The following is a 24734-nucleotide window of genomic DNA, read 5'->3' on the forward strand; positions in this document are numbered from 1 at the left end:
CCCAGTGATGCCCATCTCTAGTGAGGCTATTAAAAAAGGTGAATGGATTTGAGGAGCAGGAATCTGTGAAGCGTATAGCCCACCAGCCAGAGGGAGGTGAATGCCGCATTCCCCAAAGATGTGAATGGATACATGGTGACCATATTCTCTAGTGCATTTGTTCCCAGATCTGAATAGATCAGAAAAATAAAGAAGACAAATGGGGCAACTTGCAAAAAGCCTGCCATCTTTGTGCTCCTGTCAAGTAGAGACGTTTTTAAACCCGGATGCCATCTGTCATCATCCTTCATAAAGGAGAAGACGCTTTTTCTCTTTTTCGTCTCTGCTCTCACCCCACAAAAAAGGGGCAGCTTTGAAAGGTCAAATAATCTTTTACATTGACTACTTTTGGGTTTATTTGAGCAAAATTTACTGCATTGTTGTCATTTTTCTGTGGCCTGAGAGTTGGAGACCGTCAGCCAGGACTTGTGAGATTCAGGTGTCTGCCGTTGGGACCGCTGCTCCAGCTGCCTGAAGCAGCAAAGGAATTAACCACAACTACCACTTTCACATTGTTTTTCACATACCTTCCTGTGTATGTTTCCTATTGCTGCTGGAACAAATTACCACAAATTTAGGGGCTTAAAACAACACAGATTTATAATCTTATAGTTGTGGAGGTCAGAAGTCCTAAAATCAAGGTGTGGGCAGGGCTCATCCTTCTAGAGGCTCTGGGGGAACGTCCACTTCCTTGCCTTTTCCAGCTTCTAGAGGCCACCTGCATTCCGCGGCTTGTGGCCCCTTGCTTGCATCACTTGGACCTCTGCCTCCATCGTCACATCTCCTCTCTGACTCTGATCCTCCTGTCTCCATCTTATCTAGACCCCGATGATAACATGGGGCCCTGGATAATCCGGGATTAGCACCCCATCTCAAGATCCTTAACCTAATCATGTCTGCGATGGCCCCCTTTGCCATGTAAGGTAACATTCTCTCGGGTTCTGAGGATTTGGATGTAGACATCTTTGGGAGGCATTATTCTGTCTACCACACTTCCCCCTCCCTCCCCCTCCCTTGTCCAATAATCTTATACGGTTGAGTCTTGTAATTTGCCTTTAAATGTGGGATTGTTTAGGCAGTGATACTGAAAGAACAAAGGGCTGGCAGCTGGGCAGCCAGTGTGGTGGTCCCAGCTCTGCCTTGTCATTTGGGGCCACGTGCATGAACCCTGGGAGGCCGTTTTTTCCTTCATCTAAAATCATGGGTCTTTAAGGCTCATTTCATAGTTAAATTTAAAGTTTCTTTATTCGCGTATGAGATTTTCACAACTGCTTTTGTCTGCCTCCTTCAGAGTTGGAGGGGCATGACTTAAAGGTTTTTGCATGTGTGCCTTACAAATTCACTTGGGTCTGAGTGTATTTATAGGGGATGTGTTCATTTTATTTTATTTTTATTATTTTTGACGCGTTTATTTTTTCCACGTCTATAACAGAATAGGCATGCTGGCAGGGATGCTGTTAAGAACTGTGATAAATGCATTTATGGTTCCTACAGGCTTAGGAGTATGGTTAACTGACCTGGGAAAGGCTAGCATATGCTCTGAGCTTCCTTCACATAATGCAGTTATTTCTTGTTAAAGATTCACCATAAAATGCTAAATAAACTTAATATCTACTAATAACGATTTATGTTAGTTGAGGACATTTAAATTTTATGAATTTTGGTGAAAATATAGGAAAATACCTGTGAAAATGGAATTTTCTACATACATATGGTTTTTGATGTTTTAGAATTTTTGTGAACATTTGACGATGTGCTTGCCTTGGCTTTTTGAAAAGGATTTTGGTAGCAATAGAAGTCTTTATTGCAGTAAAAACAAAATCCCCCCAACCACAATAAAAACCTTTACAATTTACAGAATGTTCACTGGGGGCCACCCATTGTACCAAATTGTCAAATCTGTCAGTGGCATTATTTTCTTTAAGACAGAAAATGCATACCCAATCCTATGAGGTGGGTATCAATATCTGTTTTACGGATGAGGAAGCTGAAGATGGAGAGGGTGGGTCATTTGCTGATGGTCACCCTGGTCGTCAGGGGTCAAGGTGTTACCTTGCCCATTTTGTCTGTGCCCAGAGACCTTGAACATGAAAACCAGGGGGCTGCAGGGCCTGGAAATCTAACTGCCTTTACAGCTGGAGGTAGCCCAGTTAGGGAGCTGACAACAGGGATTAAGTGTGCTGAGATGCTGGAGATGTTTGGAGAAGGGGATTGAAAGAGCAAACACATTCGTGGACCTGGCTTTCTGGAAGAAGTGGCATCCGGCGGGAAGCCCTCATTGGCGGGGGGCAGGATAAGTTGGTACACACAGGTATGAGATGGGCCCACTTCTTTCTTTCAGGGACAGGGACCAGGAGTGTGCGGTCGGAAGGCAGGCAGGCCAGGTGAGGTGGTCAGGTGGTGGAGGGAACCCCATGCTTGCCAGAGGAGTTTGCACGTGATATGATCAGTTTTAGAGATGGAGACAGTAAGGATGGCAGTGTGTTCAGGATGGATGGATGAGAAATTGATCAGGGGTTTGAAGATGAGTTTTACATTGAGTATGACATCTTTTTAAGTAGAATCCATTGGGAAGGAGGAACATCATGTATCACTATGTGTTTTTCCTTAGCTGGGTGAGAGCCAGCTAATTTAATATTTTTGGGGTCTTAAGCACTTTCTAACATCCTGTTTTCACTGTGACAGCTGCCTTTATCTCATAATGCATGAGCAATAGTGTGGTTTGAATTTAATGGTATGACTTTTTTAGATTGTGTATCTAGGAGGAGTAGGAACTGCTCATGGCAGGATAAACATTTGAGATTTCAGACATTTGTTGACTATTGTCAGTTTTGAGCATGTCTTCTTAATGTTGGACATATTTTTGCCTGTTTTATTGTAATGTAGCTTTTTGGCTTAATATCAACATTGGTTATATGATAATTTTTTTAAATCATTTTGGTTTCCAAAGAATATTCAGTCCACATGTAATTGATTTATAGTTAGGAAAAAGTCATCTGATGAAAAAATCTATTAATGGAAATATGAGATAGTATATGTAGTGATAATTAAAATGTTGTTAATATCCTCAGTTTTCTTCCTATTATAAACATCATTCAGCCGTAAAAAGAATAAAATTCTGACACAGGGTACAACGTGCATGAACCTTTGGAAACATGCTGAGTGAAAGAAGACAGACACAAAAGGACAATATTGTATGATTCCATTTATATGAAGTAGCTAGAGTAGTCAAATTCATAGAGACAGAAGGCAGATTACAGGTTATCAGGGGCTAGGGGAGGGAGGAATGGGGAGTTGTTGCTTAGTGGGTATGAGGTTTCTGTTCAGAGTGATGAAAAATTTTGGAAATTGATAGTGGTCATAGTAGCACAACATTGTGAATGTAACTAATGCCACTGAATTGTACGCTTAAAAATGGTTAAAATGGCAAAATTTTGCATCATGTATATTTCTACAATAAAAAAATCACTTATGGTTGTGTGGTGTTATGAGTAGTTATGAATTTCTTCTACTTAAAGTGATGACTCTTTATGTTTATCTCTTGGAATAAAAGGCTGCTTTTGTGGGTATCAGAGAAGGTGATCCAGGCAAAGACTGAATGTATTTCAATATTAAAAAAACAAGTAGAAACAATCCAGCATAGTCACTTCTACCTCTGCTAACATCTTCTTACCCACTTTTCTTCTTAACAGCTTTTTATAACTATGATGCCAGGGGAGCAGATGAACTTTCTCTACAAATAGGAGACACTGTGCACATCTTAGAAACATATGAAGGTACGTATCCATTTTGGTCTTTTTTCTTATCGTTTTGGGCAGTTAGCATGCTTTTTCAGTGCCTGACATGCAAAGCATTACCCTACTATGAAAGCAGGCGCAGTCACGGTCCTTTCTCTTATGATCGATTTTCTTGCGTGATGGGCGCCGTTTCAGGGAAGCCCAGTAGTGAGGCTATCTGTTATTTAAATAATGCTTTATTGAGATGAACTTAAAACTAAAAATTCCTGTCTTTAATGTCTAAAGTTTTCTGTTGAAATAGTTATTTTTATTTAAAAACAACTCGTTGGTTCCTTTTTTGCAAATGTATGTAAATCTTAACTGTTAATAACTGACCATTTGAAAAGAAAATTTAAAAAATACGTTTAAGATATTTTAGTGTTTAGCTCATGGTTTTGAGTTGTTTGCTGGGAATAGTCAGACTTTTTTTGCTTTCGCTTAGATTTGTTAACAACATCCTCAGAGGAACCAAAATTGTCATTTCTCATTTTCTTTTTTTTTTTACCTGTGACCCAATATTCTTAGGAGTGAACAGAGATTGTCACAGCTATGTGGGACACGGTCCAGTGAAGCAGTTGTTATAATTATCCAATAAATATACTGTCGGTGACACTGGTTTTCCAGTGTCCTTGGTTTTCAGACAATTGGTTTTCATATTTAGTGTTTTGCAGATTATTTGAACGGTCCATCTTTCGTTTCATGCTGTGGTTGTTGTTGCACAGAAGAGAAGCAATGATGGGCTTGATTTTTAGACTCCTCACATCTGGAAGTCTCTTACGATTGTGTTTCAGCGTTGGTGGCTTTATTTCCTGCTTGAAGGGGTGACTCCCATATAGCATAGGAATAAAAAGAACTGATTAAAATTGATAATTTCAACAGCAGAATTGCCTTTAGATCTGGTTTAGCCCAACTCTTCCAAGTAGGAGGTGGAGGTGGGAGAGGAAATTGCAGACATCCCATAATACTCAACAAACCGAACTTCAGACTCAGTCTTTGAATCTGCTTTGCACACGAGTGAAGCTGCGCTGAGCTTCGGTGCACTAGGCAAGCTGCAGCTTGCTCCAGTGTTCCTCGTAGGCGCTGGTGAGAAGCACAAACCTGTTGAAATACCCATGTTCATGTCTCTTATTTCCCCATCTGATGCAGGCTGACTTAGAATTCCATTCCATTTGCACCTTTTACCCTAAAAAATGTCCTATGGAAAACAAAAAAAACCCCAGCTTTAGTAGCGGATGCCTGGAAGCAGATGTAATGCTGCAAAAACAGACCTGGTCCTTAAGTGAATGAGTAGTTGTGATAGGCGCCTTCTGCTTGTTTTCAGTTTTTACAGCTGACAGTTGGATTGCCTTATCTGCTCTCGGTATATATTGCCAATGGCTGAGAGGAAACACAGAGAAATTAAGTAGAGGCTAAAGATCAAACCTCTCATCTCAGACACTTTTCTGATCTGAAGGGAAAAATGCTCATACATCTTTTTTATTTTTGCCCCGGGTCAGTTGAAGTTGAAATCCTGGTTAATAAACACTGAGCAATGACGTCATCCCTGAACAGATAACAATTTCCTGTGCAGTCTGGGTGTATAGGGACTGTAGCTTCTTGTCCTTGGCTTCATAAGAAGAATGTACTCTTTTTTAAACAGTGGAATCCTTAGGCGAGTCAATGATCCTAGTTATACATTTAACTTAAAAAAAATTTGATAGCAGGCATTTGACTTTTTGGCCAGCATCATGATAAAGGATTCTTCGGTGAGCATTTAGTTTCTGGGCTAGTCAATCTTCCAAATTCTGATTAAAGTATTCCAGTCTTTGTAATGGCTCTTTAACGTACAACAGATTCCCTTTCTTTGACAACTATCTTTTGGTTTTAATCAGAATCTGGTCATAGCAATGCATTTGGGCAAGTAGTTTTGACTTTGGGAAACTTGAAGACTTCATTATCATCAAATCCAAATGCAATAATTGTTTTGTACTCTTTCCTCTTGTTCTATTTAAATTTCATGGATTATATTAGAGTTTGGCATTTTCTTTTTCTTTCCTTCTCCCCTTTCCCACTTTTCCTCTAAGAAAATTTATTTCTGTTTGTCAAATTTAATTTTCTTTTTCTATGTGATCCTTTTCGGGATATTGCTGGGATTGTTCCAGAGAATATAATTTTTGGATGATCATTCTTTATATTAAGGTTTAAAGAACCAATTTACCTTTAAGTTATGGTTAATTTCTCTCTCTTAGGCTCATGAAGGCGTGGAGCATTGAACAAAGAAAAGGAACTTTACAGATCCCTGTGGAGGTGGGAAGAGCTTTGAGGAGTCATTGAGGGCATGCCCCTGCCTTTAAGATGGGTCCAGGGCCAACCAGACAGGAGAAGTGAGCCAGGATCACAGATGTTTATTAAGTGACTCTCAGTGGCCAAGGATGTGCGAACCTGCTGCCTGCTCATTTCCACGAGGATCTGTAGGGGCTGGATGCTGTAGCTGAGGGATATGGCAGGCATCGCCCAAAGACTAGGAATGCAGGCATTGCACAAAGAGTAAGAAATTAGTCTTGTGATTAAGCCACAGCACTAGAACTTAATATATTCAAATTTAAAAGTGATAATGATATATTTTCTTCCAAAATGCACCTTAATTCCTTTTTGTGCTCCCAGTACCTGGCAAGTGAAAGTCTTATGAGGACTGTGTGTGAGTTTCCTGGGCCTGCTGTAACAAGTACCACACACAGGGGGGTTACATAACAGAAATGTATTCTCTCACAGTTCTGGAGGCTGCAAGTCTGAGATCCAGGTGTTGGCAGGGTTGGTTCCTTCTGAGGGCTGAAAGGGAGAAGCTGTTCCACGTGTCTCCCCTGGCTCCTGGTGGTTTGCTGACAATCTTTGCCGTTCCTGAGCTTGTAGATGCAATACCCTGATTTCTGCCTTCGTCTTCACATTCCTCCTGTGCGTGTCTGTCTATTTCCCCTTTTGTAAGGACACCAGTCATATTGGATTAGGGTTCATGTTGGATTAATGACCTCATCTTAACTTGATCATCTGCAGAGACTCTATTTCTAAATAAGGTCACATTCACAAGTAGAGGAAGTTAGGAGTTCAACATCTATTTTGGAGGATACAACTTAACTCATAACAGACTGGAAAAGTTAGTCATGTTGCTAAGGCTCTCTTCTCATAGAAGACCAGTGAGTCCTCCAGCCCAGCCTCTCCCCGGCAGGCATCCTTCACACCTTGTCCCAGGTGACTGGCCCCCTGGCCCCTGCCCAGCGGAAGGGCATGGTAGCTGTGCTTATCATCTTCCTGAGAATGATTGCGTTGCTCCCTGAACCTCCATCTGCTGGGCTGGGTCTGCCCTCGTGGGGTTTGCAAAATGATGCACACAGGAACAGCTGCATGTTCTTTCTCCAGAAAGCTCCTTGTGCATGTGGATGCTGTCCATTAGGACATGGTTTGGTCAAATCTGGCCTTTGGTTCTCTTGTTCAGTACTCAGAGCAGGACATAATACACCTGACACAGGTGAGTGTCCTGTCCCTCTTTACGCAAGTATTGGTGAATTGGGCAGGTCAGCCGGCCTGTCCAGCCTGAGCCCCAGCCTCTTCCTCTGTGTGTCCTGGCCTTGCTGCTGGTGCTTTCTCAGATGCACAGTGAATGCAGCTCTGCACATGCCGCTCTGCCTGGCCTGACTCGTCCCTCCATCTCACTAACCATGAGCCATCCTTGAAGACTCGACCTAAGCACACCTCCCTTGGCAGAAACTCCTTCCTGACTTGCTCCTACCTCCTTTGCTCTGCCTGCTACTGTCCCCAGTTGGCACCACGCCTAGACTTGAGTGTGTGTTCTCCCATTGTTCTGCTGAGAACACTACATGGCACTCACTGACTTGGCCACCATTCTCCTGTGCTGGACTGTGCCCCCCCTGAGTTTCGGGACTTACCCGCATTTGCCTGTGTCTTGGGTGGGTGTCTGTTGTTTGGAGCAGGTTGGTTGACAACATGGAGGCCACTAGCAAGCCCTTCCTGGGAGAAGTTAATGAGCCCGTTAATTCTACTAGCCACGAATTTTCCTGCTCCTAGCTTCCTCCTCTCTTGCCCACCCCTCACAGAGCAGCCAGGTCATCCTTTTCTTACATCCCCTCTCTCCCCTGCATGAAACCTTTGCAGGGCCATCCTCTCCCTTCATGCTAAAACCTGGCTTGTGGTTTGACCCCTGCTTGTCTTAGGGGGTCTTCCAGTTTCTGAGCTCTTGGAGGGCCAAAATCAGGTCTAATCTCTTTCTGTATTTGCTCTGTCTAGTGTGGTCTTTGGCACATAGTCTGTGAGCTGAGTTGGTTGAAGGAATAATGTATGCACAAAATCTTGGGGAGGAAAACCATAGGTTTTCATTTTCCTTAGGAAGGGCACTAAAAAAGAAACGGCTATCTATTATCATAAGTAAAATAAAATAAAAGACTCCCTACTTCTAATTCCCATAGCTCATCCTTTTCTCCTCCCTCTTCTCATAGAAAACCCTCCTGCTGTGTTTGAAGTGGATTTTTTTGTTTGCCGGTGTTCTTGTACTGTTTGGCGTGCATCTATTTTTCATGTATATAAATGTGGTTGGAGCTCTCATTCTGTTTCTTACTCTTTTGCTCAATGCAGATTTGAAGATGCTCTCCTGTTGTCTCTGTATATTTAGTCCATGTCTCTACTGCACTCCACATGTATTACTCACTGCCCTCCCATTGCCTCCACTGCCCGCCACCTTAGGTCGTGCTGCCGTGGGTCTCTTGTGTCTGTCCTGCTGTGGCTGGGTGTGCGGATGTCTTTGGGCTGCATTCCCAGGAGGGGAGTTGCTGGTCGAGGGGTGTGGGAATGTATACTTTGGATAAGAAGGGACGGCTGCTTCAATTACAGTCCCACCCACAGTGCCCAGGGGCTGCTCATATCCTGCAGCGTTAGGATTTCTACCACTCTAATAATTGTGCCGTAATAAAGTCTTATAAATTTTCATTTCTCTGATTATTATTAAGTTTGAGCATCTCTTCATATATGTGTAAGTCTTTTGGGTTTCTTCTTTTATACACTGTTTATAACCTTCGCTCATTTTTTACTTGGTTTCTGTCTTTTTTTGGTCACTTTGCGGTATTTCCTTACGTATTCTAGGACATTCATTCCTTGTCAGTTTCAGAAAAGAAAGGGCATCTTTGTGCTGAAAATGCAGGAAGGATATAATAACAGGATAGAGAGCAGTCCTTTAAATTGAATAAATATGGCCTTTTGAATAATTTAGCACATTGACCTCCCCTCTTTCTCCCTTTCGCTGTCTGTGAACACTGTCCTAAATGGGCACTGATCCTGGGCTGGCATACAGAAGCCACTGAAGTAGACAATGTGGCCATCAGGAGGTTATCCTCCAAGTGTGCGGCTGAAATCTAGACATTTTGTATCTGTGGTGCCGCTAATCGATCTGTTTAGTCCCCTTGTCAAGAAAGTGAAGTGGGTTCACTGGTCATATCTAGGTCTTAGAAAAATTCCTTTGCGAGGCTCCTAGGGGGTCTCATCTCCCTTTCTTTTTTTTATTGTGAAATTTTTGTTGTACATTTTTGTTTATCAGTCTCCATATAAGTGCATCCCTCCACCCCTTGTGCCCACCCCCCTAGCCCCCTAGCCCCTGTCATCTCCTTTCCTGCATGCTTAGAAAGCATCTGTTTAATAATCCCTCAAGGATTTTGCTCATTTTAACCCCACCACTTTCTGGTCTGTAATCATGCCCCCACCTCTGGTTGGCGAAATGATGACTTTTTGAGAGAGATTGCTGCAGTTGCTGCAGTGTTTGCCCATTTTCGATTTCTGAGCTAATTCAGACATCTTTGGTTTCTGAGGTTTGATTTTTTTGATACTGTATAAAAAACCAACATTTGGTTATTCTCTGGGAATTTACCTAACTTGTGCTTTCCAAATGTTCTCCGTAATTCTCCGACCGGGTCCTTTTGCTCCTGTGGGGCAGAGTTGGAATTTGTCTGAGCTTTTAATTTACTTTCCTGGAGTGAGGTGGCCTAAAGCAACTTCAGAGTGTTTGGGATAAGGAAACACCATTGACGGCATGCCCTGGTGGAGCTGTTGGCAGGCTGGTGACTGGCCGTGGACCCCTGGGCATTTGCAGGACAATTTCTACCCTCAGCATGGGGGGAGATGCCAAAGGTGTGGTCAGGTCTGGTCCATCATTGAATGGATTCTTTTGTTGAGCATTTAATTCGTGGTGACAGTTCTAGCATGTCTGTCGTCTGCTCTCACTATTTTCTTTCCCGTCCCACATGGAGGGAGTGGGAACTTTTGAGGCTAGGCCAGACCCCGAGGGGGTAGTTCTTGGGCTGGGTGCTTCCTGTTGAGGGGTGCTTCCTGTTGAGGGCCGGGTCTTTGCCACAGAAGTACTTTGTGAGATCATGGCTGCTCCAGGGCAGAGCTTCTCTGAATTGAAGAGGGAGGAAGTTAGCTCACAATGGGTTTTCTGTTATGGATCTGCTCTTGATGAACTGGGGATGCTGGTATGTGCCCTTGGCAATGACCCCTATCCAGATCACACAGAGAGAGAGATAGGAAAATGCATGTCCAAAGAGCCTACTTAGGGACAAGTGGTCAAAAGGACAATTCCTCCTTTTGGGACTGTCTTAACTTCAGTTGATGGCTTCCAGGCCTCATGTGGCAAATGGAGATGCAGGGCCTGGAGCTCCGTCAGCGAAGGTCGCTAGCCTCCCTTCAAGTACAGGTGTGAGATGCTCTCTATGAACCCCACAGTATATCTCCGAAGTGTTAGGATTATTGAATTCTGGTGACAAACTGACTTCCCTGGTTCTGCAAAACAGTGAGTCCTACAGGACGTGCTGGTATTATTAAGACCCCGTGATGTCTCCTTGTACTGACTGTTTCAACTTTGTGTTTCTTTAGGGTGGTACAGAGGTTACACCTTAAGAAAAAAGTCTAAGAAGGTAAGTCTTTCTTGTTATTAAACCCAGTGCATGTCCCTTCATAAATCACGCTGTGAGAGGAAATCAATTCTATCTCATTTGTGTCTAAGAGTTTTCCTTATATATCTCTTTCCCTCAATTTAAAAAATATATGGGTTGAAATGTGAACTCCCCTGAACTGTTTTCTTCTGAACAATATGTGTCCATAGAAATTGCAGCTTCATTTCCATGAGTGAATTGCTGGGCTGTGATATGGTGTTGCCCTTTTGTCATGAAAGGCGGAATCCTCTTTTCCTATTTAAACACAGGACGTGTAAGAGAATCATCTGGGTATAATAACTACAGAAAAAAAATACTGCTCATGATTTTCAATCTTGTATTATCCTTGATGATAAATTAAAAATTAACAGATTTGCAAAGCTCAGGTATGCTTCTTTCTCTCTTGCTGATAACTGTTTTTATACTGTTTCAAGCGGCTTGCACAAGAAAGAGGTTCTGCTTTCCAGGGCAGTTTGCAGGCGTGGTTGTCGAATTTCTGAGGCTGGGACATGTAATTACACCTCCATCATCGTGGTGGACACTCCCATACATAATTCCGTTGAGGCTTTTCCGTTCTTAGCTTCCCAAAATCTAATTATGGCTCTTCTGTTTCATTCTATGATTTTGAAGTAATGTCCATTCTAAGCTGTGGTTAAGCTGTCCACGTTAGCTTATACATTTTAATATCTAATTATGCTTGACAGATTGTTCCTTTTAGTTCTGTTTCTTAACTTTGCCTCTCATTATCTCCTTATTGGGCTGGAGTCCTCTTGTGGTCCTGAGCCTGTAACTAAGGCTTCTGAAGTCCAGTCGCTCAAGCACAGGGCTTTCCTGCTGTGCTTCCCCCAGAGGCCCTGCCACCACGCCGTGCTGGACAGGTGGGAGCTGTTCATCCTCTAGTAGCAGTCACTTGGGAAGGGTCCGGGTTGAGATCCGTGGCAGCCTTCTTCTGGCATAGGTCTTGTTGCTGTTGTAATGTGAGAGACACTAGTAGGAATCTTGGCGAGCCAGATCTGCAAATTGGAGCAAAGACGTCCCACCCCACCCTACTAAGCTCAGACTGGGCTAGGAGTCTCTGCACATCCAATGACATGCAGCCTTGAGGTTTCAACAAGGTAGATTCCAACCAGGTGGGTGGTGGAATAGATTTCTCCAGGGAAAGTTCTCTTTTCACATTGATTGCCCCTTCTATAATCAAGACTGTATTCCTGCAGATGAAACCCTGAGTTTCATCTGAGAATGCCACAGTTGAGGACTTTATTAGTAAAGAGATTAGAATCGTGGACCACCAGCTACCCCCTTTCTCATCCCCCACAACAAAGCTGCAACTTCACGTGCTGGGCACACCCCAGGCAAGCTGTTCACTTTCCTTTGATGCTTATTTGGTATTTGGTGTTCGGTACCCCCTTCCCCAATTTCGGATCTCTCCCATCCCCCAGTGCCTTCCTGAGCCACAGTCCTTCCTGCCTTGACATAATAGAAACAGTAGAGCTGGGTTGGGCGTATTTATTTTTCCACCTAACATCTTCATTGGCAAATGAGGCAATTGAAGTCTTAAAGAGGTTGTGATTTTGCAATGGGGCCCCCCTGAGGCGGTAGCAGAGAAGGGACTTGGCTCCCGGTAATCCTGACTCTGAGCATTCTGGAAGCATGCTTTGTGTAGGTATTTACAAATGTGCAGTTCTTCTGGGCTCGTCCTGAATGACCCCAGCTGGAGAAGTTGTTCATTTTAAGCCTCCAGGTGTGTCTAGCCTCATCCTTTCACTGTCCCTTCTATAGTTCCATGATTCTTGAGAGCAAGTTTACTGAGATTGAGGGGTATCTCTGCTTATGGAGATGGGTGGGGGCAAGACTGGCTTGTTTGTTTTCTTCCCCTCCATCTGAGTGCACACCTATTGACATCAAATGTGCACCTGGAGACCATCCTGGGATTTGGAGGCGTCCTGAATACCCAGGACCTGAAAGTAGCTACCCAGCATTGGGTCTCTTTGGTCCCCTTTGTTGCTCAGCCTCTGTCTTTCTGCCCTACTCCTTCTTCTTTACACGAATTCTTCTTTATATGAAATCTGGCCACTTTCCTAGTAGGCAGGGGGAGCATGAATCAGTGATGCTTGTGCCCTTCCTTTCCCAACCATGGTCAGTAGTTGTGGTTTCTGGATCGCCTGTGTAAATCCTTTGGGGCTAGATGCCAGGGAAACCCAGTCAGAAGCTCCTGTTCCCACAACAGGTGCCTGGAAGCCACTGAATGGACTTCTGCTGCGTGCACTAAATCTCACTCAGGAAGCCGTGACCGACTTGCGTGGTGCTGCCCGAGACCCCAGCACCTGTGCCTCGTTGCGTGCCTTTCAGGCGCCCCCTCCCCTTCACTCCAGTAGGGAGGTATTTTGCTTGCTCTTGGGGAAGCTCCTGGCACTTCACGGACTGTGCCTGACACTGAATGTCCTCTTGAGAAACTGTCTCCCTTGGGCACCGTTCAGTTGGGCCCATGTGTGTGGTGTACTTTGGAGATGCAGAGCACTGTCTTAATGTAAACTGGTGTGCTCCCCCCGATAGTTGTGCAGGTTGGGTGAAATTTGCCCAATTTCTGTATTTTACCAGGTGGCTCCTCAGTTTGGAGGTTGATGAGAAAGTTTCCGTGGGTCAGATAAGTAGTCAGTGCATACATGATGATTGATGGTGTAAACTAGCTTTCGATGACAGGTTTAGCATTTTGAAAGGAGGAACCGTCAGAGACCATCATCAAAAATTGGTTTTAGGCATCAGTTGGCTGTTGATCTGCCTGTGTCAAGGTCAGCAGTGAAAACGAGGTGTGACCTGCGGAGAAGACACAGGAAAGTCCTGTGGAATTTTTTCTTTGCGAACAGGTTTCTTCTAAGACATCTGCAGCCTCTTTGAAACACAAACAGACTGAGTGGTGTCTTTTACATATCTTTGTTTTCTTTGAGAAATGTTGTATATGAGACTTAGCATAAGACTTGCAGAATTAATAGTTATCCAGCCATCCGTACTGCCACCTTTTTGGGGCAATTGTTTGATTCGCAATTAGTATTCATATTGATAATAACAACTACTGTCTTTTTTCTCCCCAAAGGGTATATTTCCTGCTTCCTATATTCATCTTAAAGAAGCGATAGTTGAAGGAAAAGGGTGAGTCTGGTCTTGATGTTTAAATGAAGACATGCAATGATTATATTTGGCCTCCTGCTCTTTCAGATGGCAGGGTGATATTAGAGGGTTGGATAATGGGTGTGATTGACTGTGATGTGACAGGACTTTTGGGAGAGAAAGGCGACTTCTGATTTAGCATTGTGTACAGCCTGGCTTTGAGCCTTCAGAGAGTCTTACGTCAACATTGTCGCTGCAGTCATTCTCCTTGAACCTGATGTTGACTTTGGAAAGCATCCTACGGCTCTGTGCTTCCTCTGTGGGCTACCCCTTAGGCAGAGGCTTCACAGCCCCCTAGCTCTGAATCCCTTTTCCTGGAAGACTTTGCAGGCTGTGAAAAAATGGAGTTTAGGGTGAAGCAACAGTTGTTAGATTAGGACATGTGTGAATTTACCTTTTGTCTAATTGTGTTGTATGTTTCTTAGAGGTCATAAAACTGATGTATAAGATCATTAAAAGGACATTTGTGGAGCAGGAATCCATTAGGCAGGAATGGCAAATGAGTAGCCAGGTGTGAACTTGGAAGACGGGACATTAAAATGTTTTCCTTTTTTGTCTCTGCTGCATCTTCACACTCAGTTCAATATGTAAATTATAAAATTGCTAATCATATGATTACTGCATAATGACACCTCTTTGGCTGATTACAAAATTGCCTCTCCAAGCACTGTACTTTTAATGTATGAAAAAGACTGGCTCAGGTTCTGTAGTTCCGTGATGCATAATTAAAACGAAGAAAATAATTTAGAGGCGTAAACGGTGATGACCTGTAATATGATATTTTTTTATACAGATAAAATGTTTTGTGTGCAAAGTTTTAAAGGAAAGAAACAAAAAGAAAACTTTTGAAACTTTCACCCTGTTGTGGAAATAATTGAATCAAGTATTCATTTAAATGTATTTTACATCTGTCTATATCAGAATCAGTATACAAGTCAGAGTGTGTGTGATTAATTTTTAAAAAAGCTCTTTGATTTATACAAACGAATATATGTAAAATGTTATTATGAGGCATAATAAGAAAGTGAACGAAAGTTTTGATTCTCAATAAGTAGAGTCACATCCCGCCAGACAGACAGACAGGCACAGACAGACAGAGACACATTTGTTCCCGTTACTGGATCTAGTGTCAGATGTCCCAGTGTGAGTGAATGAATGGAGCAGTGGTGACATTAACAGCTTAGAAACAATTTCCCTGCCGATGCTTTGGGGCTCCCCGTGATTGTTCTTCATACTGTTTATGTGGCCCTAACAGTCTCCCCTTTGCTACTCCCACCCAAACCCGACTGCCTTACACCTCCCTCCTGGCAAAGAACCTCCTGCCTTCTGACTTGGCAGGTGGTCTCCTCCTCCTCCTTTCCTCCAGATACCTGCGGACATCCACCTTTTCTTTCTTCTTGCAGACCACTCTTTCATCCTGCTCCTGCCTGCCTCCTTGCTCTCCAAGTTCATTATCCTAGTTCTCCTGCACGGTCTCTCTCTTGTATCATTGCTCTCTTGCAGAATCTCTGTCATGCATGATCTCAGTCTTGCAGATGCTCTTTTTTGTAGCATCTCTTTCTTGCAGGGTCTTTTGCTTCTCTCTGTACTCTGGCCTTCCTTCACTCTCAGATATCCCAAATCATTACTACTGTCTGCTGCCACCAATTCTGTACCTTTCTCCCCATAACCAAGGCAATTCTCATTTGTCCCCTCCCCCATATTGACATGGTTGCCAATGCCTCTTAACTTCTAGACTTCTAGGGTCTTCTCAGAGTTCCTCCTCTGGAGCTTTCCTGCAGCATCTGACACTGCTGGTCAGCCACTTCACCTACAGCTCCTTTTTTTCCTGATGCTTTCCTACCTTGTTTCTGTTGCTACTCTAACCTCCTCTCTTTCCGACTGCCTCTCTCAGGGTGCTTTCCTTGCCCTTCTCCTAGTTCTTTGCTGCCCTCCCTGTGGGATGGCCTCATTGTTCTTGCACCGTCATCTGTTCCCTCTCCATGGGTGACGCTCGGATTGGGACCTCCAGCCCTGACTCGTCCCTTGACGTCTGGTTCAATCATGCAAAGCCAAGTAACTAATACGAATCGCCACCGTTGGATGAATGTCTGCTGTGTCCCATTCATTCTTCCTTGCACCCTGCATGACGTTCCTTCCCTCTGTCTCATCAACAGCCCTATGCGGCAGGCATTGTTGGGTTTGCATAGTGCTGGCCCCTGGCAGGTAACAAGGTGATTACAAAGACAATATGACGCAGCCATATCAAATATGTTAGAGCCAGTTGGCATATCAGTCCAAGGGACAGATCAGGCCTATCAAAAGGGAGGAGGATAAGAAGGATCCAGAACTGAGACCAGGACTCAGTGCACGTAGTGAGGCCCTCTCCGCATGGTGAAAGTGGGGTCCAGTTGAGCTTCAAGGGTCTAATAGCCAGTGGGAAGAGCCCAATGGACTCAGCATGAAACTCAGGATCTGTAAGATGAAAACAACCCAGTTGCTGACGAATGTACTCACACTGCGAGTGGAGAGAAATTTCTCCCTGGAGGCTTTGTAGGGACGGCATTGCAGAGTTTAATGAACCACATTTTCACCAACATCCTTACTGGGAAATGTGGTGACAGACTTGGCAGGGCTGTTTTAACAATCACCTCCTATAATAGACACTGATGATGTCCCATCAAAGGATAATTCCTAAAAGCAGCTTTGTGGGGGATGGTTTCATATGCACCCCTCCCTCAGACATCTGGTCCCTGCTGCTCCAGCTGGCGCATCTGGCCCGACCTCTCCACGGAGACTGACTCTCTCTCAAGGACTCCATTATTTCTTCCTTTGGGAGCCCCCATCGTCAATAAACCATTGCAGTCCTGAACCCCAGCTGTGAGCCAGTCAGAGTCCAGCACAGATCTGGGCCTCGGGCAAATCAAGATATGTAGGTGGGGCCTATTTCAGTGTCCCTGGGTGTTCTGTGCTGGTTGGAGTTTTCTCTGTTCAAGACACACTGGACCTCTGGGGACCTGTGGCCTAACTTCACAAGCCACAAATTCAGTCTCTTCCTTAGTCCCAAATATTCTGAGTCCTATTTAGCACAATGCCCTACCCATAGCACATGACTGGAAAACAATGATTGATTTGATAAAAACCAATGTACATTAGATAAAGAGTTAAGAATAAGTCAAGGGTTAACTTTTTGGGGTGGAGAGAAAAGGGAAAGAGGATTATCAGAGTTGTGGGATTAGATAGAGTACCTACGGACATTTGAAAGCTGTAACTTCGCTCATATTTCGCCAAGGATAACTGCTTCATGTGTTATCATATAATGAGTTTAATGCATGATGGAAATGTAAAAATCATCTCAACCCAAACCTGCATTTTAAGGCCACACAGATTGGTTGTAATTTATGGCACCTATAAGATAGATGGGTACACATATTATGAATATACTTTCCATTTCCCAGACCTTGACATTCTAAAGACTTTTAATGGGATATTATTTGCCTCCTTCCTCTTACCTTGACATATGAGGTAGACGGCTTACACGCAGGGTAATGTATGAACATTCTCAGGCCCTGTACACATTACTTGTCACTCTTAGAGATGTATGTATTCACATGTGTGGACACATTTTTATTCGTATATTTTCTCTCCATTGGCTTAAATATTTAACTCTATGGCCTGGATTTGGAATTTACAAGGTACAACTCACAGAGTTTAATGAAGCCATGAATTCTGCTGTCCTTTCCTCTTTTCCTCCCAGGCAACATGAAACGGTCATCCCAGGCGACCTCCCACTCATACAGGAAGTCACCACAACTCTCCGAGAGTGGTCCACCATCTGGAGGCAGCTCTACGTGGTGAGAAAACGGGATGTTGAATCGAAGCTTAAAATAGAGAATGGTCTTTTTGGAATTTGCTGTACGAATGGGATGTTTTTCCTTTCCCTGGGAACTTCAAAAGCAGAACTTTAGGGCCCAGGTGATACTCAGAAAGAACAAAGAAAGCAACGCGGCCTGATTTCTGGCCACCGTCTGGGGCTGTGTGCCTTTTGACCTGCTTTGTGTTGGGGTGCAGCCGTGCTCACTGTAATAAAGTGACCGTAAAGGAAGGGGCCACGGGGTTCACCTTTCCTTGTGTTGGAAAGGGGAATGGGCTGCTTAGGGCCCCTGGAAAAAGAATTAGGCAACCTGCATTGATGTACCCTCAAAGTTTATATTTTGATCATGAAAACTAAAACCTGCTTTTAAACTGTAATAGGTGCTTATTTATGGATGCAGTAGAGGGAGATTATGATTTATTTTTTTGCCATTTGTCTGCCTGTTGGCGATGCCTCTTATTGTTTGAGAAAAACTACACAGCCTTCTAGATATGAGCATGTTTGTTACAGAGGAGGGGAAATAGTTTACCTTCTGGCTTCGTGTGCAATTGTCCAGCTCTCCTGATCAGGAAAGAAGTCTTATTAATGCAGAGAGGTCGAGGCTCTGACATCTTCCATTTCGTATTCCCTCAGGGCATTTCTTTGCACATAAATTCATATTTGCAGAAGATTACCTTTTGTTAAGCCTGTATTTCTATTCAGTGTTGATTTCTGATATGCTAATGTTGTCAGCACAAAGCAAGGGCAGCGGAGAGAAGTCAGTGCGTCAGTTTCTCGGGCACACAGAAAACTTCCTAACGTTCCACAGCTGCTCTCTGGGCAGACTTGTTGTTTTTGATTATACAGTGGTTTCCTATAAATGCACAGTAATAAGCAGTTGCAGTAATTGTTCATCAAATGTTCTCAAAAACCTAAAAGCATAAAGTTAGCCATGAATGTTTTGTGTAAATCTGAGCATTTCCGTAGTCAGTGTTTCATGTTCAACTTAGCAATTTTTAAACAAAATAAGGCAGCAAAACAAACAGGAGTTGATGCTGACAAATATGTTAGTGGACACGGTTTTAGCCATACAACCCCGAAGTAGACATTCCTAATCTAATGATTGCTTAGGTTTCCTTTTTAAAAATTTACATTTGCCTCTTATAGACTTACATTGTTGGATTTGTGCAAAGCCAAAGAAAGATGCTTATAATATTTTTATATGCTTTTTTTGTTTTGTTTTGCTCTGTGGTTATAGACAAGATAGCAAAATATTAAGGATTTTAGATATTTGATAAGGCTTTAGAAAAATGGGCAAGGAGAATTAGTAAGAAGGAAACAAACGTAATTTTGGAATAAACCATTAGTTTTGACCATTTAGTTTTCATTTAAGAAATTAAAATTAGGATGATACTAGGAAAAAGAGATCATGGGATGTAAAATAGTCTGAAGGACGTTATATGATGGGTGGGTGATAGGGATCTTATAAACTTCTAGAAAGAAAGTCAAATACTAGAAATAGTGGGGTGAGAGGTGTAGATATGTAGAGAAGTTACTTTAAAAAGTAGCAATGACCACATTTTAATTTTTATTTTTTTTATTTTTTTCCCCCAAAGCCCCAGTAGATAGTTGTATGTCATAGCTGCACATCCTTCTAGTTGCTGTATGTGGGACGCCACCTCAGCATGGCCGGAGAAGCGGTGCGTCGGTGCGTGCCCGGGATCCGAACCCGGGCCGCCAGCAGTGGAGCGTGCGCACTTAACCACTAAGCCACGGGGCCGGCCCAGACCACATTTTAATTTTTTATGGGGGCCATGATGTATAGAATTTTATCAAGTTAGGTTTTACCAACATTTCTTTTCTGGAAAGAACCACCAGGTTCTTTTTCCTTTGGGTAATCCATAATTTCCTTGATGAATTGTCGTCTTGAAGTTGCAAAACTATTGCTCTTCTTTGTACCGTCCATCCCCTCAAGATACGTAGATAGTGATAAGTGTGAGTTTTGCGTCTTATTTGCATTTTCCTTTTGGTATAAACACACCGAGAGCTTGTAGATTCAGATTTGGCTTACTGCAGAAGCTTCTCTGCGTGTGTTGAATGAACCACAGGGTGCCAGGAGAGCCCAGTGCAATGTTCTCTGATAGCTCAGCTGACAGCCAGGCCAGGGGTTCATTTGCTCAATGTGCCGGGAATGGTCCAGGGTGAAGGGTGTTCTGAAGACTCAATAAGCAAGATCTTTAGCCTGAGACACTTTCTGAGGGAGTTTCAAGGGATGCTTATCCATGGGCCAGACACTAGAAGCTCATGGGCTGGCTTTGAGGCTCCAAGTCCAAATCCTGCCTTGGTCAACTCCCTGATTTGGTTGTACATACTCTGGAATGTTGGATGGAATATTGAGGATTGTGCATTACTTTTTAGCTTTTAATCTTTTAGTGTCTGATAGGAACTAAATTCTGTATCATGTGTTCCAATTTCATGCTAAAGCATCTTTTAATCGTATAAAGCATCGTATAAAGCATACACTATATGTGTATTTGAAAAAAAATCCGCAATTGCTGTTTTACGTCCAAAGCTTTACAATTGGCTTTTCTCCTCCTATAGCAAGATAACAGGGAGATGTTTCGAAGTGTACGGCACATGATCTATGACCTTATTGAATGGCGATCACAAATTCTTTCTGGAACTCTGCCGCAGGATGAGCTCAAAGAACTGAAGAAGAAGGTCACTGCCAAAATTGATTATGGAAACAGGTTTGTTTATTTGAAAGATGATTTCATGCTTAAATTATCCGATGTAACAACATCACCATAAGCCTTGCGGAGACTAAAGTCATATTTTATCATAAAACAAAATTTCTAACTTCAAAATAATGGCATGGTTTTCATTTTTAAAAGGATGAGGTATTTCCTATTGGATCCTGAAAATCAGGAGTTTCCTGAGTCATTGTTGAAAACTGTTCTTCAAATGATGGAGTCAAGAAGCCAGCATTGGGGTAGCCTGTCATTTTCACTCTTTTAGAAGGGACCCCACAATGATTCCCCCCAACAAGAAACTTTTACTTTCTGCTTATGGTATTTGACTTTGAGTCTAGATGTTGGGTACTTTGTGCAATAACAAGCATCAAGCTTCTTTCTGTGGAATGCTAAGTTCCTAGAGTTGGAAGGGATTTCAAGGTCGCCTTAAAACTTGTCACCAGTGTAGGGATGTCAGATTTGGCAACCAGAAATACAGCCAGCTAAATTTGAATGTCAGATAAACAACAAATGATTGTTTTGTAAGTATGTCTCATGCAAAAGTTCCCATCTACGGCAGGCCTCCACCCAGCTCTGCTTGAATGCCTTTGGCAATGGAGTGCTCACTCGCTCATTGAGCTGCATGTTCTAGTGTTAGTATGCTTTTCTGAGGCTGGAAGGAAATGAGGTTCAGTCATCTTAACTTTGCTAGGTTCTATAACCAGAATGGGAGCATACCCTTTCTCACTGGATAACTATTTGGTTGTTCGTATAATGTGAGAGCTTCAAGAAGCCTTAAAAATGATCTGGTCCCATGGTTCCCAAATGCTGGTGTTTATCAGAATCACATGGAGAACTTTCAAAATACAGAATCCGGGGACCCACTTCTTAAGATTCTGATTGCTGATATCTGGAATGCTGGCTGGAAATCTCAGTTTTTAAAAATAGAGTTGGACTGTGATCGACAGCAGATTGGGAAACTTCTGGTTTAGTCCAGCCCTCTCATTTTACACATTAGGATGTAAAGCTCAGAGAATAGAAGTTCCCCCCAGCCAGTCAGCGGAAGAGAGCCCTGGAAAAACTAAAGAACCTTTTTGTAAAATCAAAATTATAACATAATTTTGTTTTCTGGTAATACATACTTTCAATTGTGAAAAGTTTCTGAAAGCAATGTTATTAGTAAGATAGAGTGTTTGGATTAGAAAGGCTACAGGAGAAGGTTTTTGGTTTTTTTCCCGGAAAGGCAGAGACTTCTGGGTATAGGATATTAGATATTGTTGCAGTGAAACCCATTTCAAGACCACCTGCCTAAAAAACCAGACTTTTGATTTTATTTCCTATTGGAGTATCATATTTTGAACTTATGTTCAGAAGCCACCTGCTTAATTTGGCTGTGGGAATCTACCAAAGTACCTTATGTCATGGAACAATCTAGTTAAGAAAGGAAGTGTTTCCAGATGCAATTTACTGCTTTGATAGGAAATACAATCCTTAATAAGACAGTTTTTTGCCTGAGAAACTCAGGTCTACTCCATAATTTCTCTAAAGCCCATTGCTTTGTGCATATCTTTCTAGTTCCTTCTTCAGGAAATGAAATGATACAAAATAAAATCACAGTGTTGAAAGTTCAATTTTAAGATGGTTTCTAGGAGATGTTTGAGAATGTGAGTAAGGTCATGGACCATCTGTCTAGAAAAGTGCACATACATAATACACACACACAGTTTTTTATTTTGTGAGGAAGATCAGCCCTGAGCTAACATCTGTGCTAATCCTCCTCTTTTTGCTGAGGAAGACCGGCTCTGAGCTAACATCTCTTGCCAATCCTCCTCCTTTTTTTTTTTTATTTTCCCCCTGAAGCCCCAGTAGATAGTTGTATGTCATAGTTGCACATCCTTCTAGTTGCTGTATGTGGGACGTGGCCTCAGCATGGCCGGAGAAGCGGTGCGTCGGTGTGCGCCCGGATCTGAACCCGGGCCACCAGTAGTGGAGCGCGCGCACTTAACTGCTAAGCCACGGGGCTGGCCCCACACACACAGTTTTGTATGTAATTTCAAGGGCGTTTCCACCTCCCTTTTCTCCGTGCTTTAGGCTTCCATGGAATTAATCTCTAATGGTGTTAGAGTCTCTTGCTCTGCTAAGATACAGCTTCATAATGGAAGCTCATTCTGGATTCAGAACCACCTGAGTGCTGATTGCTGAGAACAGGCTGCTGAATGGTTGGCATGAAAAGGTCCATGACAGGCCACTCCCTGTGATGGTTTGCATGTGGCATTCTGGAAAGAGCATTGGCTCTGCCATGAGAGGGTTCTGGCCCAGAATCCAGGCTCTGGGCTCTTCTAGATGTTTCTTTGAGCTTAGGTGTCCTCCTTTGTGAAATGGCCCTGACCATCTCTCCTGGCAGGACTGAGATAGGGAGTACATGCAGGATGTATAGCAGGTTGGCACATGGCCTGGGCCTCCACTCCTCAGGGGGCCTGATTTTGCATGGCCTGCGGGACTTTCTGGCCAGTCCTCCTACAGCCAAGTGCTTTGTAGCCTGGCTTACACCAGCACTGGCTCTGCCCACACTGGCGCTGATCCTCTCTCCACCCTCATTAGCACTGACTCCACCCACACCAGCACTGACCCCGCCCACACCAGCACTGGCTCCTCCCAGGGGCAGGTTCAGGGCAGGCATGAGCAGTAATAATTGAGAGGGGGGGCGTTATCTTATTAGTGAAACATGTTACAAAGACAACTAATGAGAGCTTAAAAGGCTTTTAAAAAAAATATCTTTCTGTTCCTCTTGAGGCACCCCACAATCATTGCAACTACTGAGGCTGTTTTCATGAAGAGTGAAAAACCTCTATTTGTTTAAAAGACTGTTCACCCTTGTGCTGCTGATGAGCCCAGGAGATCCTGCTTCACCGACAGTGAATTTGCTCAGTAGATATTAAAGGAAAAATTGAGGGTTTTGTAATTGCCTTCCAAATGGTGCAGTGGTCCAGCATAACTCTCAAAACTAAGCCTGTTTGACACATTATCAGACTCTGTCTAGCTTTAAGGTGTGTGACCTTCAGAGAAGTCAGAGATTTGTTTGTTTGGATGGAGTCTTTATTGCTAAGTCAACTTTCCTCTTAAACTTGTAACTGTTAAAGACATTCTCTAATTGAAATTTATTTTTCTTTCAAAAGACTCTTTCCTTTGTTGTATGGTTAAAAAAAAAATTTCCTGCTTTCATAGACTTGTTAATAGCAGAAAGAAAATCCCAAAGGCAGCATATAAGGCCTCTGTGGTTAAAATCCTCATGTCTTATTAAAAAGAAAATGAGAACACACCACCATAGCACAACTCATGGTTTCTTTCTTTATGTAATTGCCTTTGTTTATTCTTTAAAGAAAAACCATGGTAAAAATCCCCTAACAATTTTGTTGGATTTGGGGAATCGGAGAGAGTGTTGCCAAAAAATATTTCCAGATATAGATAGACAGATTTATTAACCAGATGCTGCTTGTGTTTTAAGTTGGCTACTATGTTTAGCCATCTGGCCAGAAAGTTGCTTCACATTATTGTGGATAACTTCCATATGTTTGGTGTTGAAACACAATAGAACATCTTTATCGAAAAATCTTCTGATGGGCTAATTTAGGGATTAGAACTGACTGTAGGTGGAAGGAAAGCTGTGCGGTGGAATCTACCAGAGATGGCGATGAGTAAAGAGAGTGGCGGCCGTGCCTCTGCTCCAGGTTTTCCTCCTTCCCTCCTCTACCCAACCCAGTGATGACATCACAACCACCAATTTTATGTCTTTGGGCATACCGGTGTGTATGTGACTGCATGTGTGTGTGTATATATATATATACACACACACATATATATATGAGTATGCATATATATGCACACACTTTACATATACACACACAAATATATATATACACACACACACATACCCCCCCTAAAATACATATAGCATATGTGTGCTTAAAACTATCCATACTCTTCACATGGTAATTAGTAACATACGTTTCATTTGGGCTTTGTAGATCTGTAAAATTTCTCGTTGTAAGACAAAGTCACTATTGCAATGGAAGAAAAAATAGAGTAAGTTTTTTTTTTTCCAATTTCAAGGGAATACATTTTAAGTTAAAGAAAATGACCTTGCAGAATTATGTTTCCTAATATTTGTGGGTGACCCTGACTTTCTATGATATTTTCATCTGCTCAGTTGCTGGGATTGAAG

At 42.8% G+C, this 24734-nt stretch overlaps 1 protein-coding gene across 3 annotated transcripts in view; it reads left to right on the forward strand.

Moving 5' to 3' along the window:
* Nucleotides 1–24734, forward strand: part of DOCK1 (dedicator of cytokinesis 1) — a 505015-nt gene that overhangs the window by 50251 nt on the left and 430030 nt on the right. For 2 of the 3 annotated variants that reach the window (XM_014794062.2, XM_014794063.2), the window contains exons 2-6: nt 3732–3815; nt 10725–10765; nt 13875–13930; nt 17685–17781; nt 20382–20530. In XM_014794062.2, the coding sequence (XP_014649548.1) occupies nt 3732–3815; nt 10725–10765; nt 13875–13930; nt 17685–17781; nt 20382–20530 (427 nt within the window). Of the gene's footprint in view, nt 1–3731; nt 3816–10445; nt 10546–10724; nt 10766–13874; nt 13931–17684; nt 17782–20381; nt 20531–24734 lie in introns of those variants that run through there. The other variant, XM_087432851.1, reaches the window with a different exon arrangement.

This window comes from Ceratotherium simum, chromosome 6 (assembly GCF_057802395.1).
Source record: "Ceratotherium simum simum isolate JZ-2026a chromosome 6, ASM5780239v1, whole genome shotgun sequence".
Classification (NCBI taxonomy): Eukaryota; Metazoa; Chordata; class Mammalia; order Perissodactyla; family Rhinocerotidae; genus Ceratotherium; species Ceratotherium simum.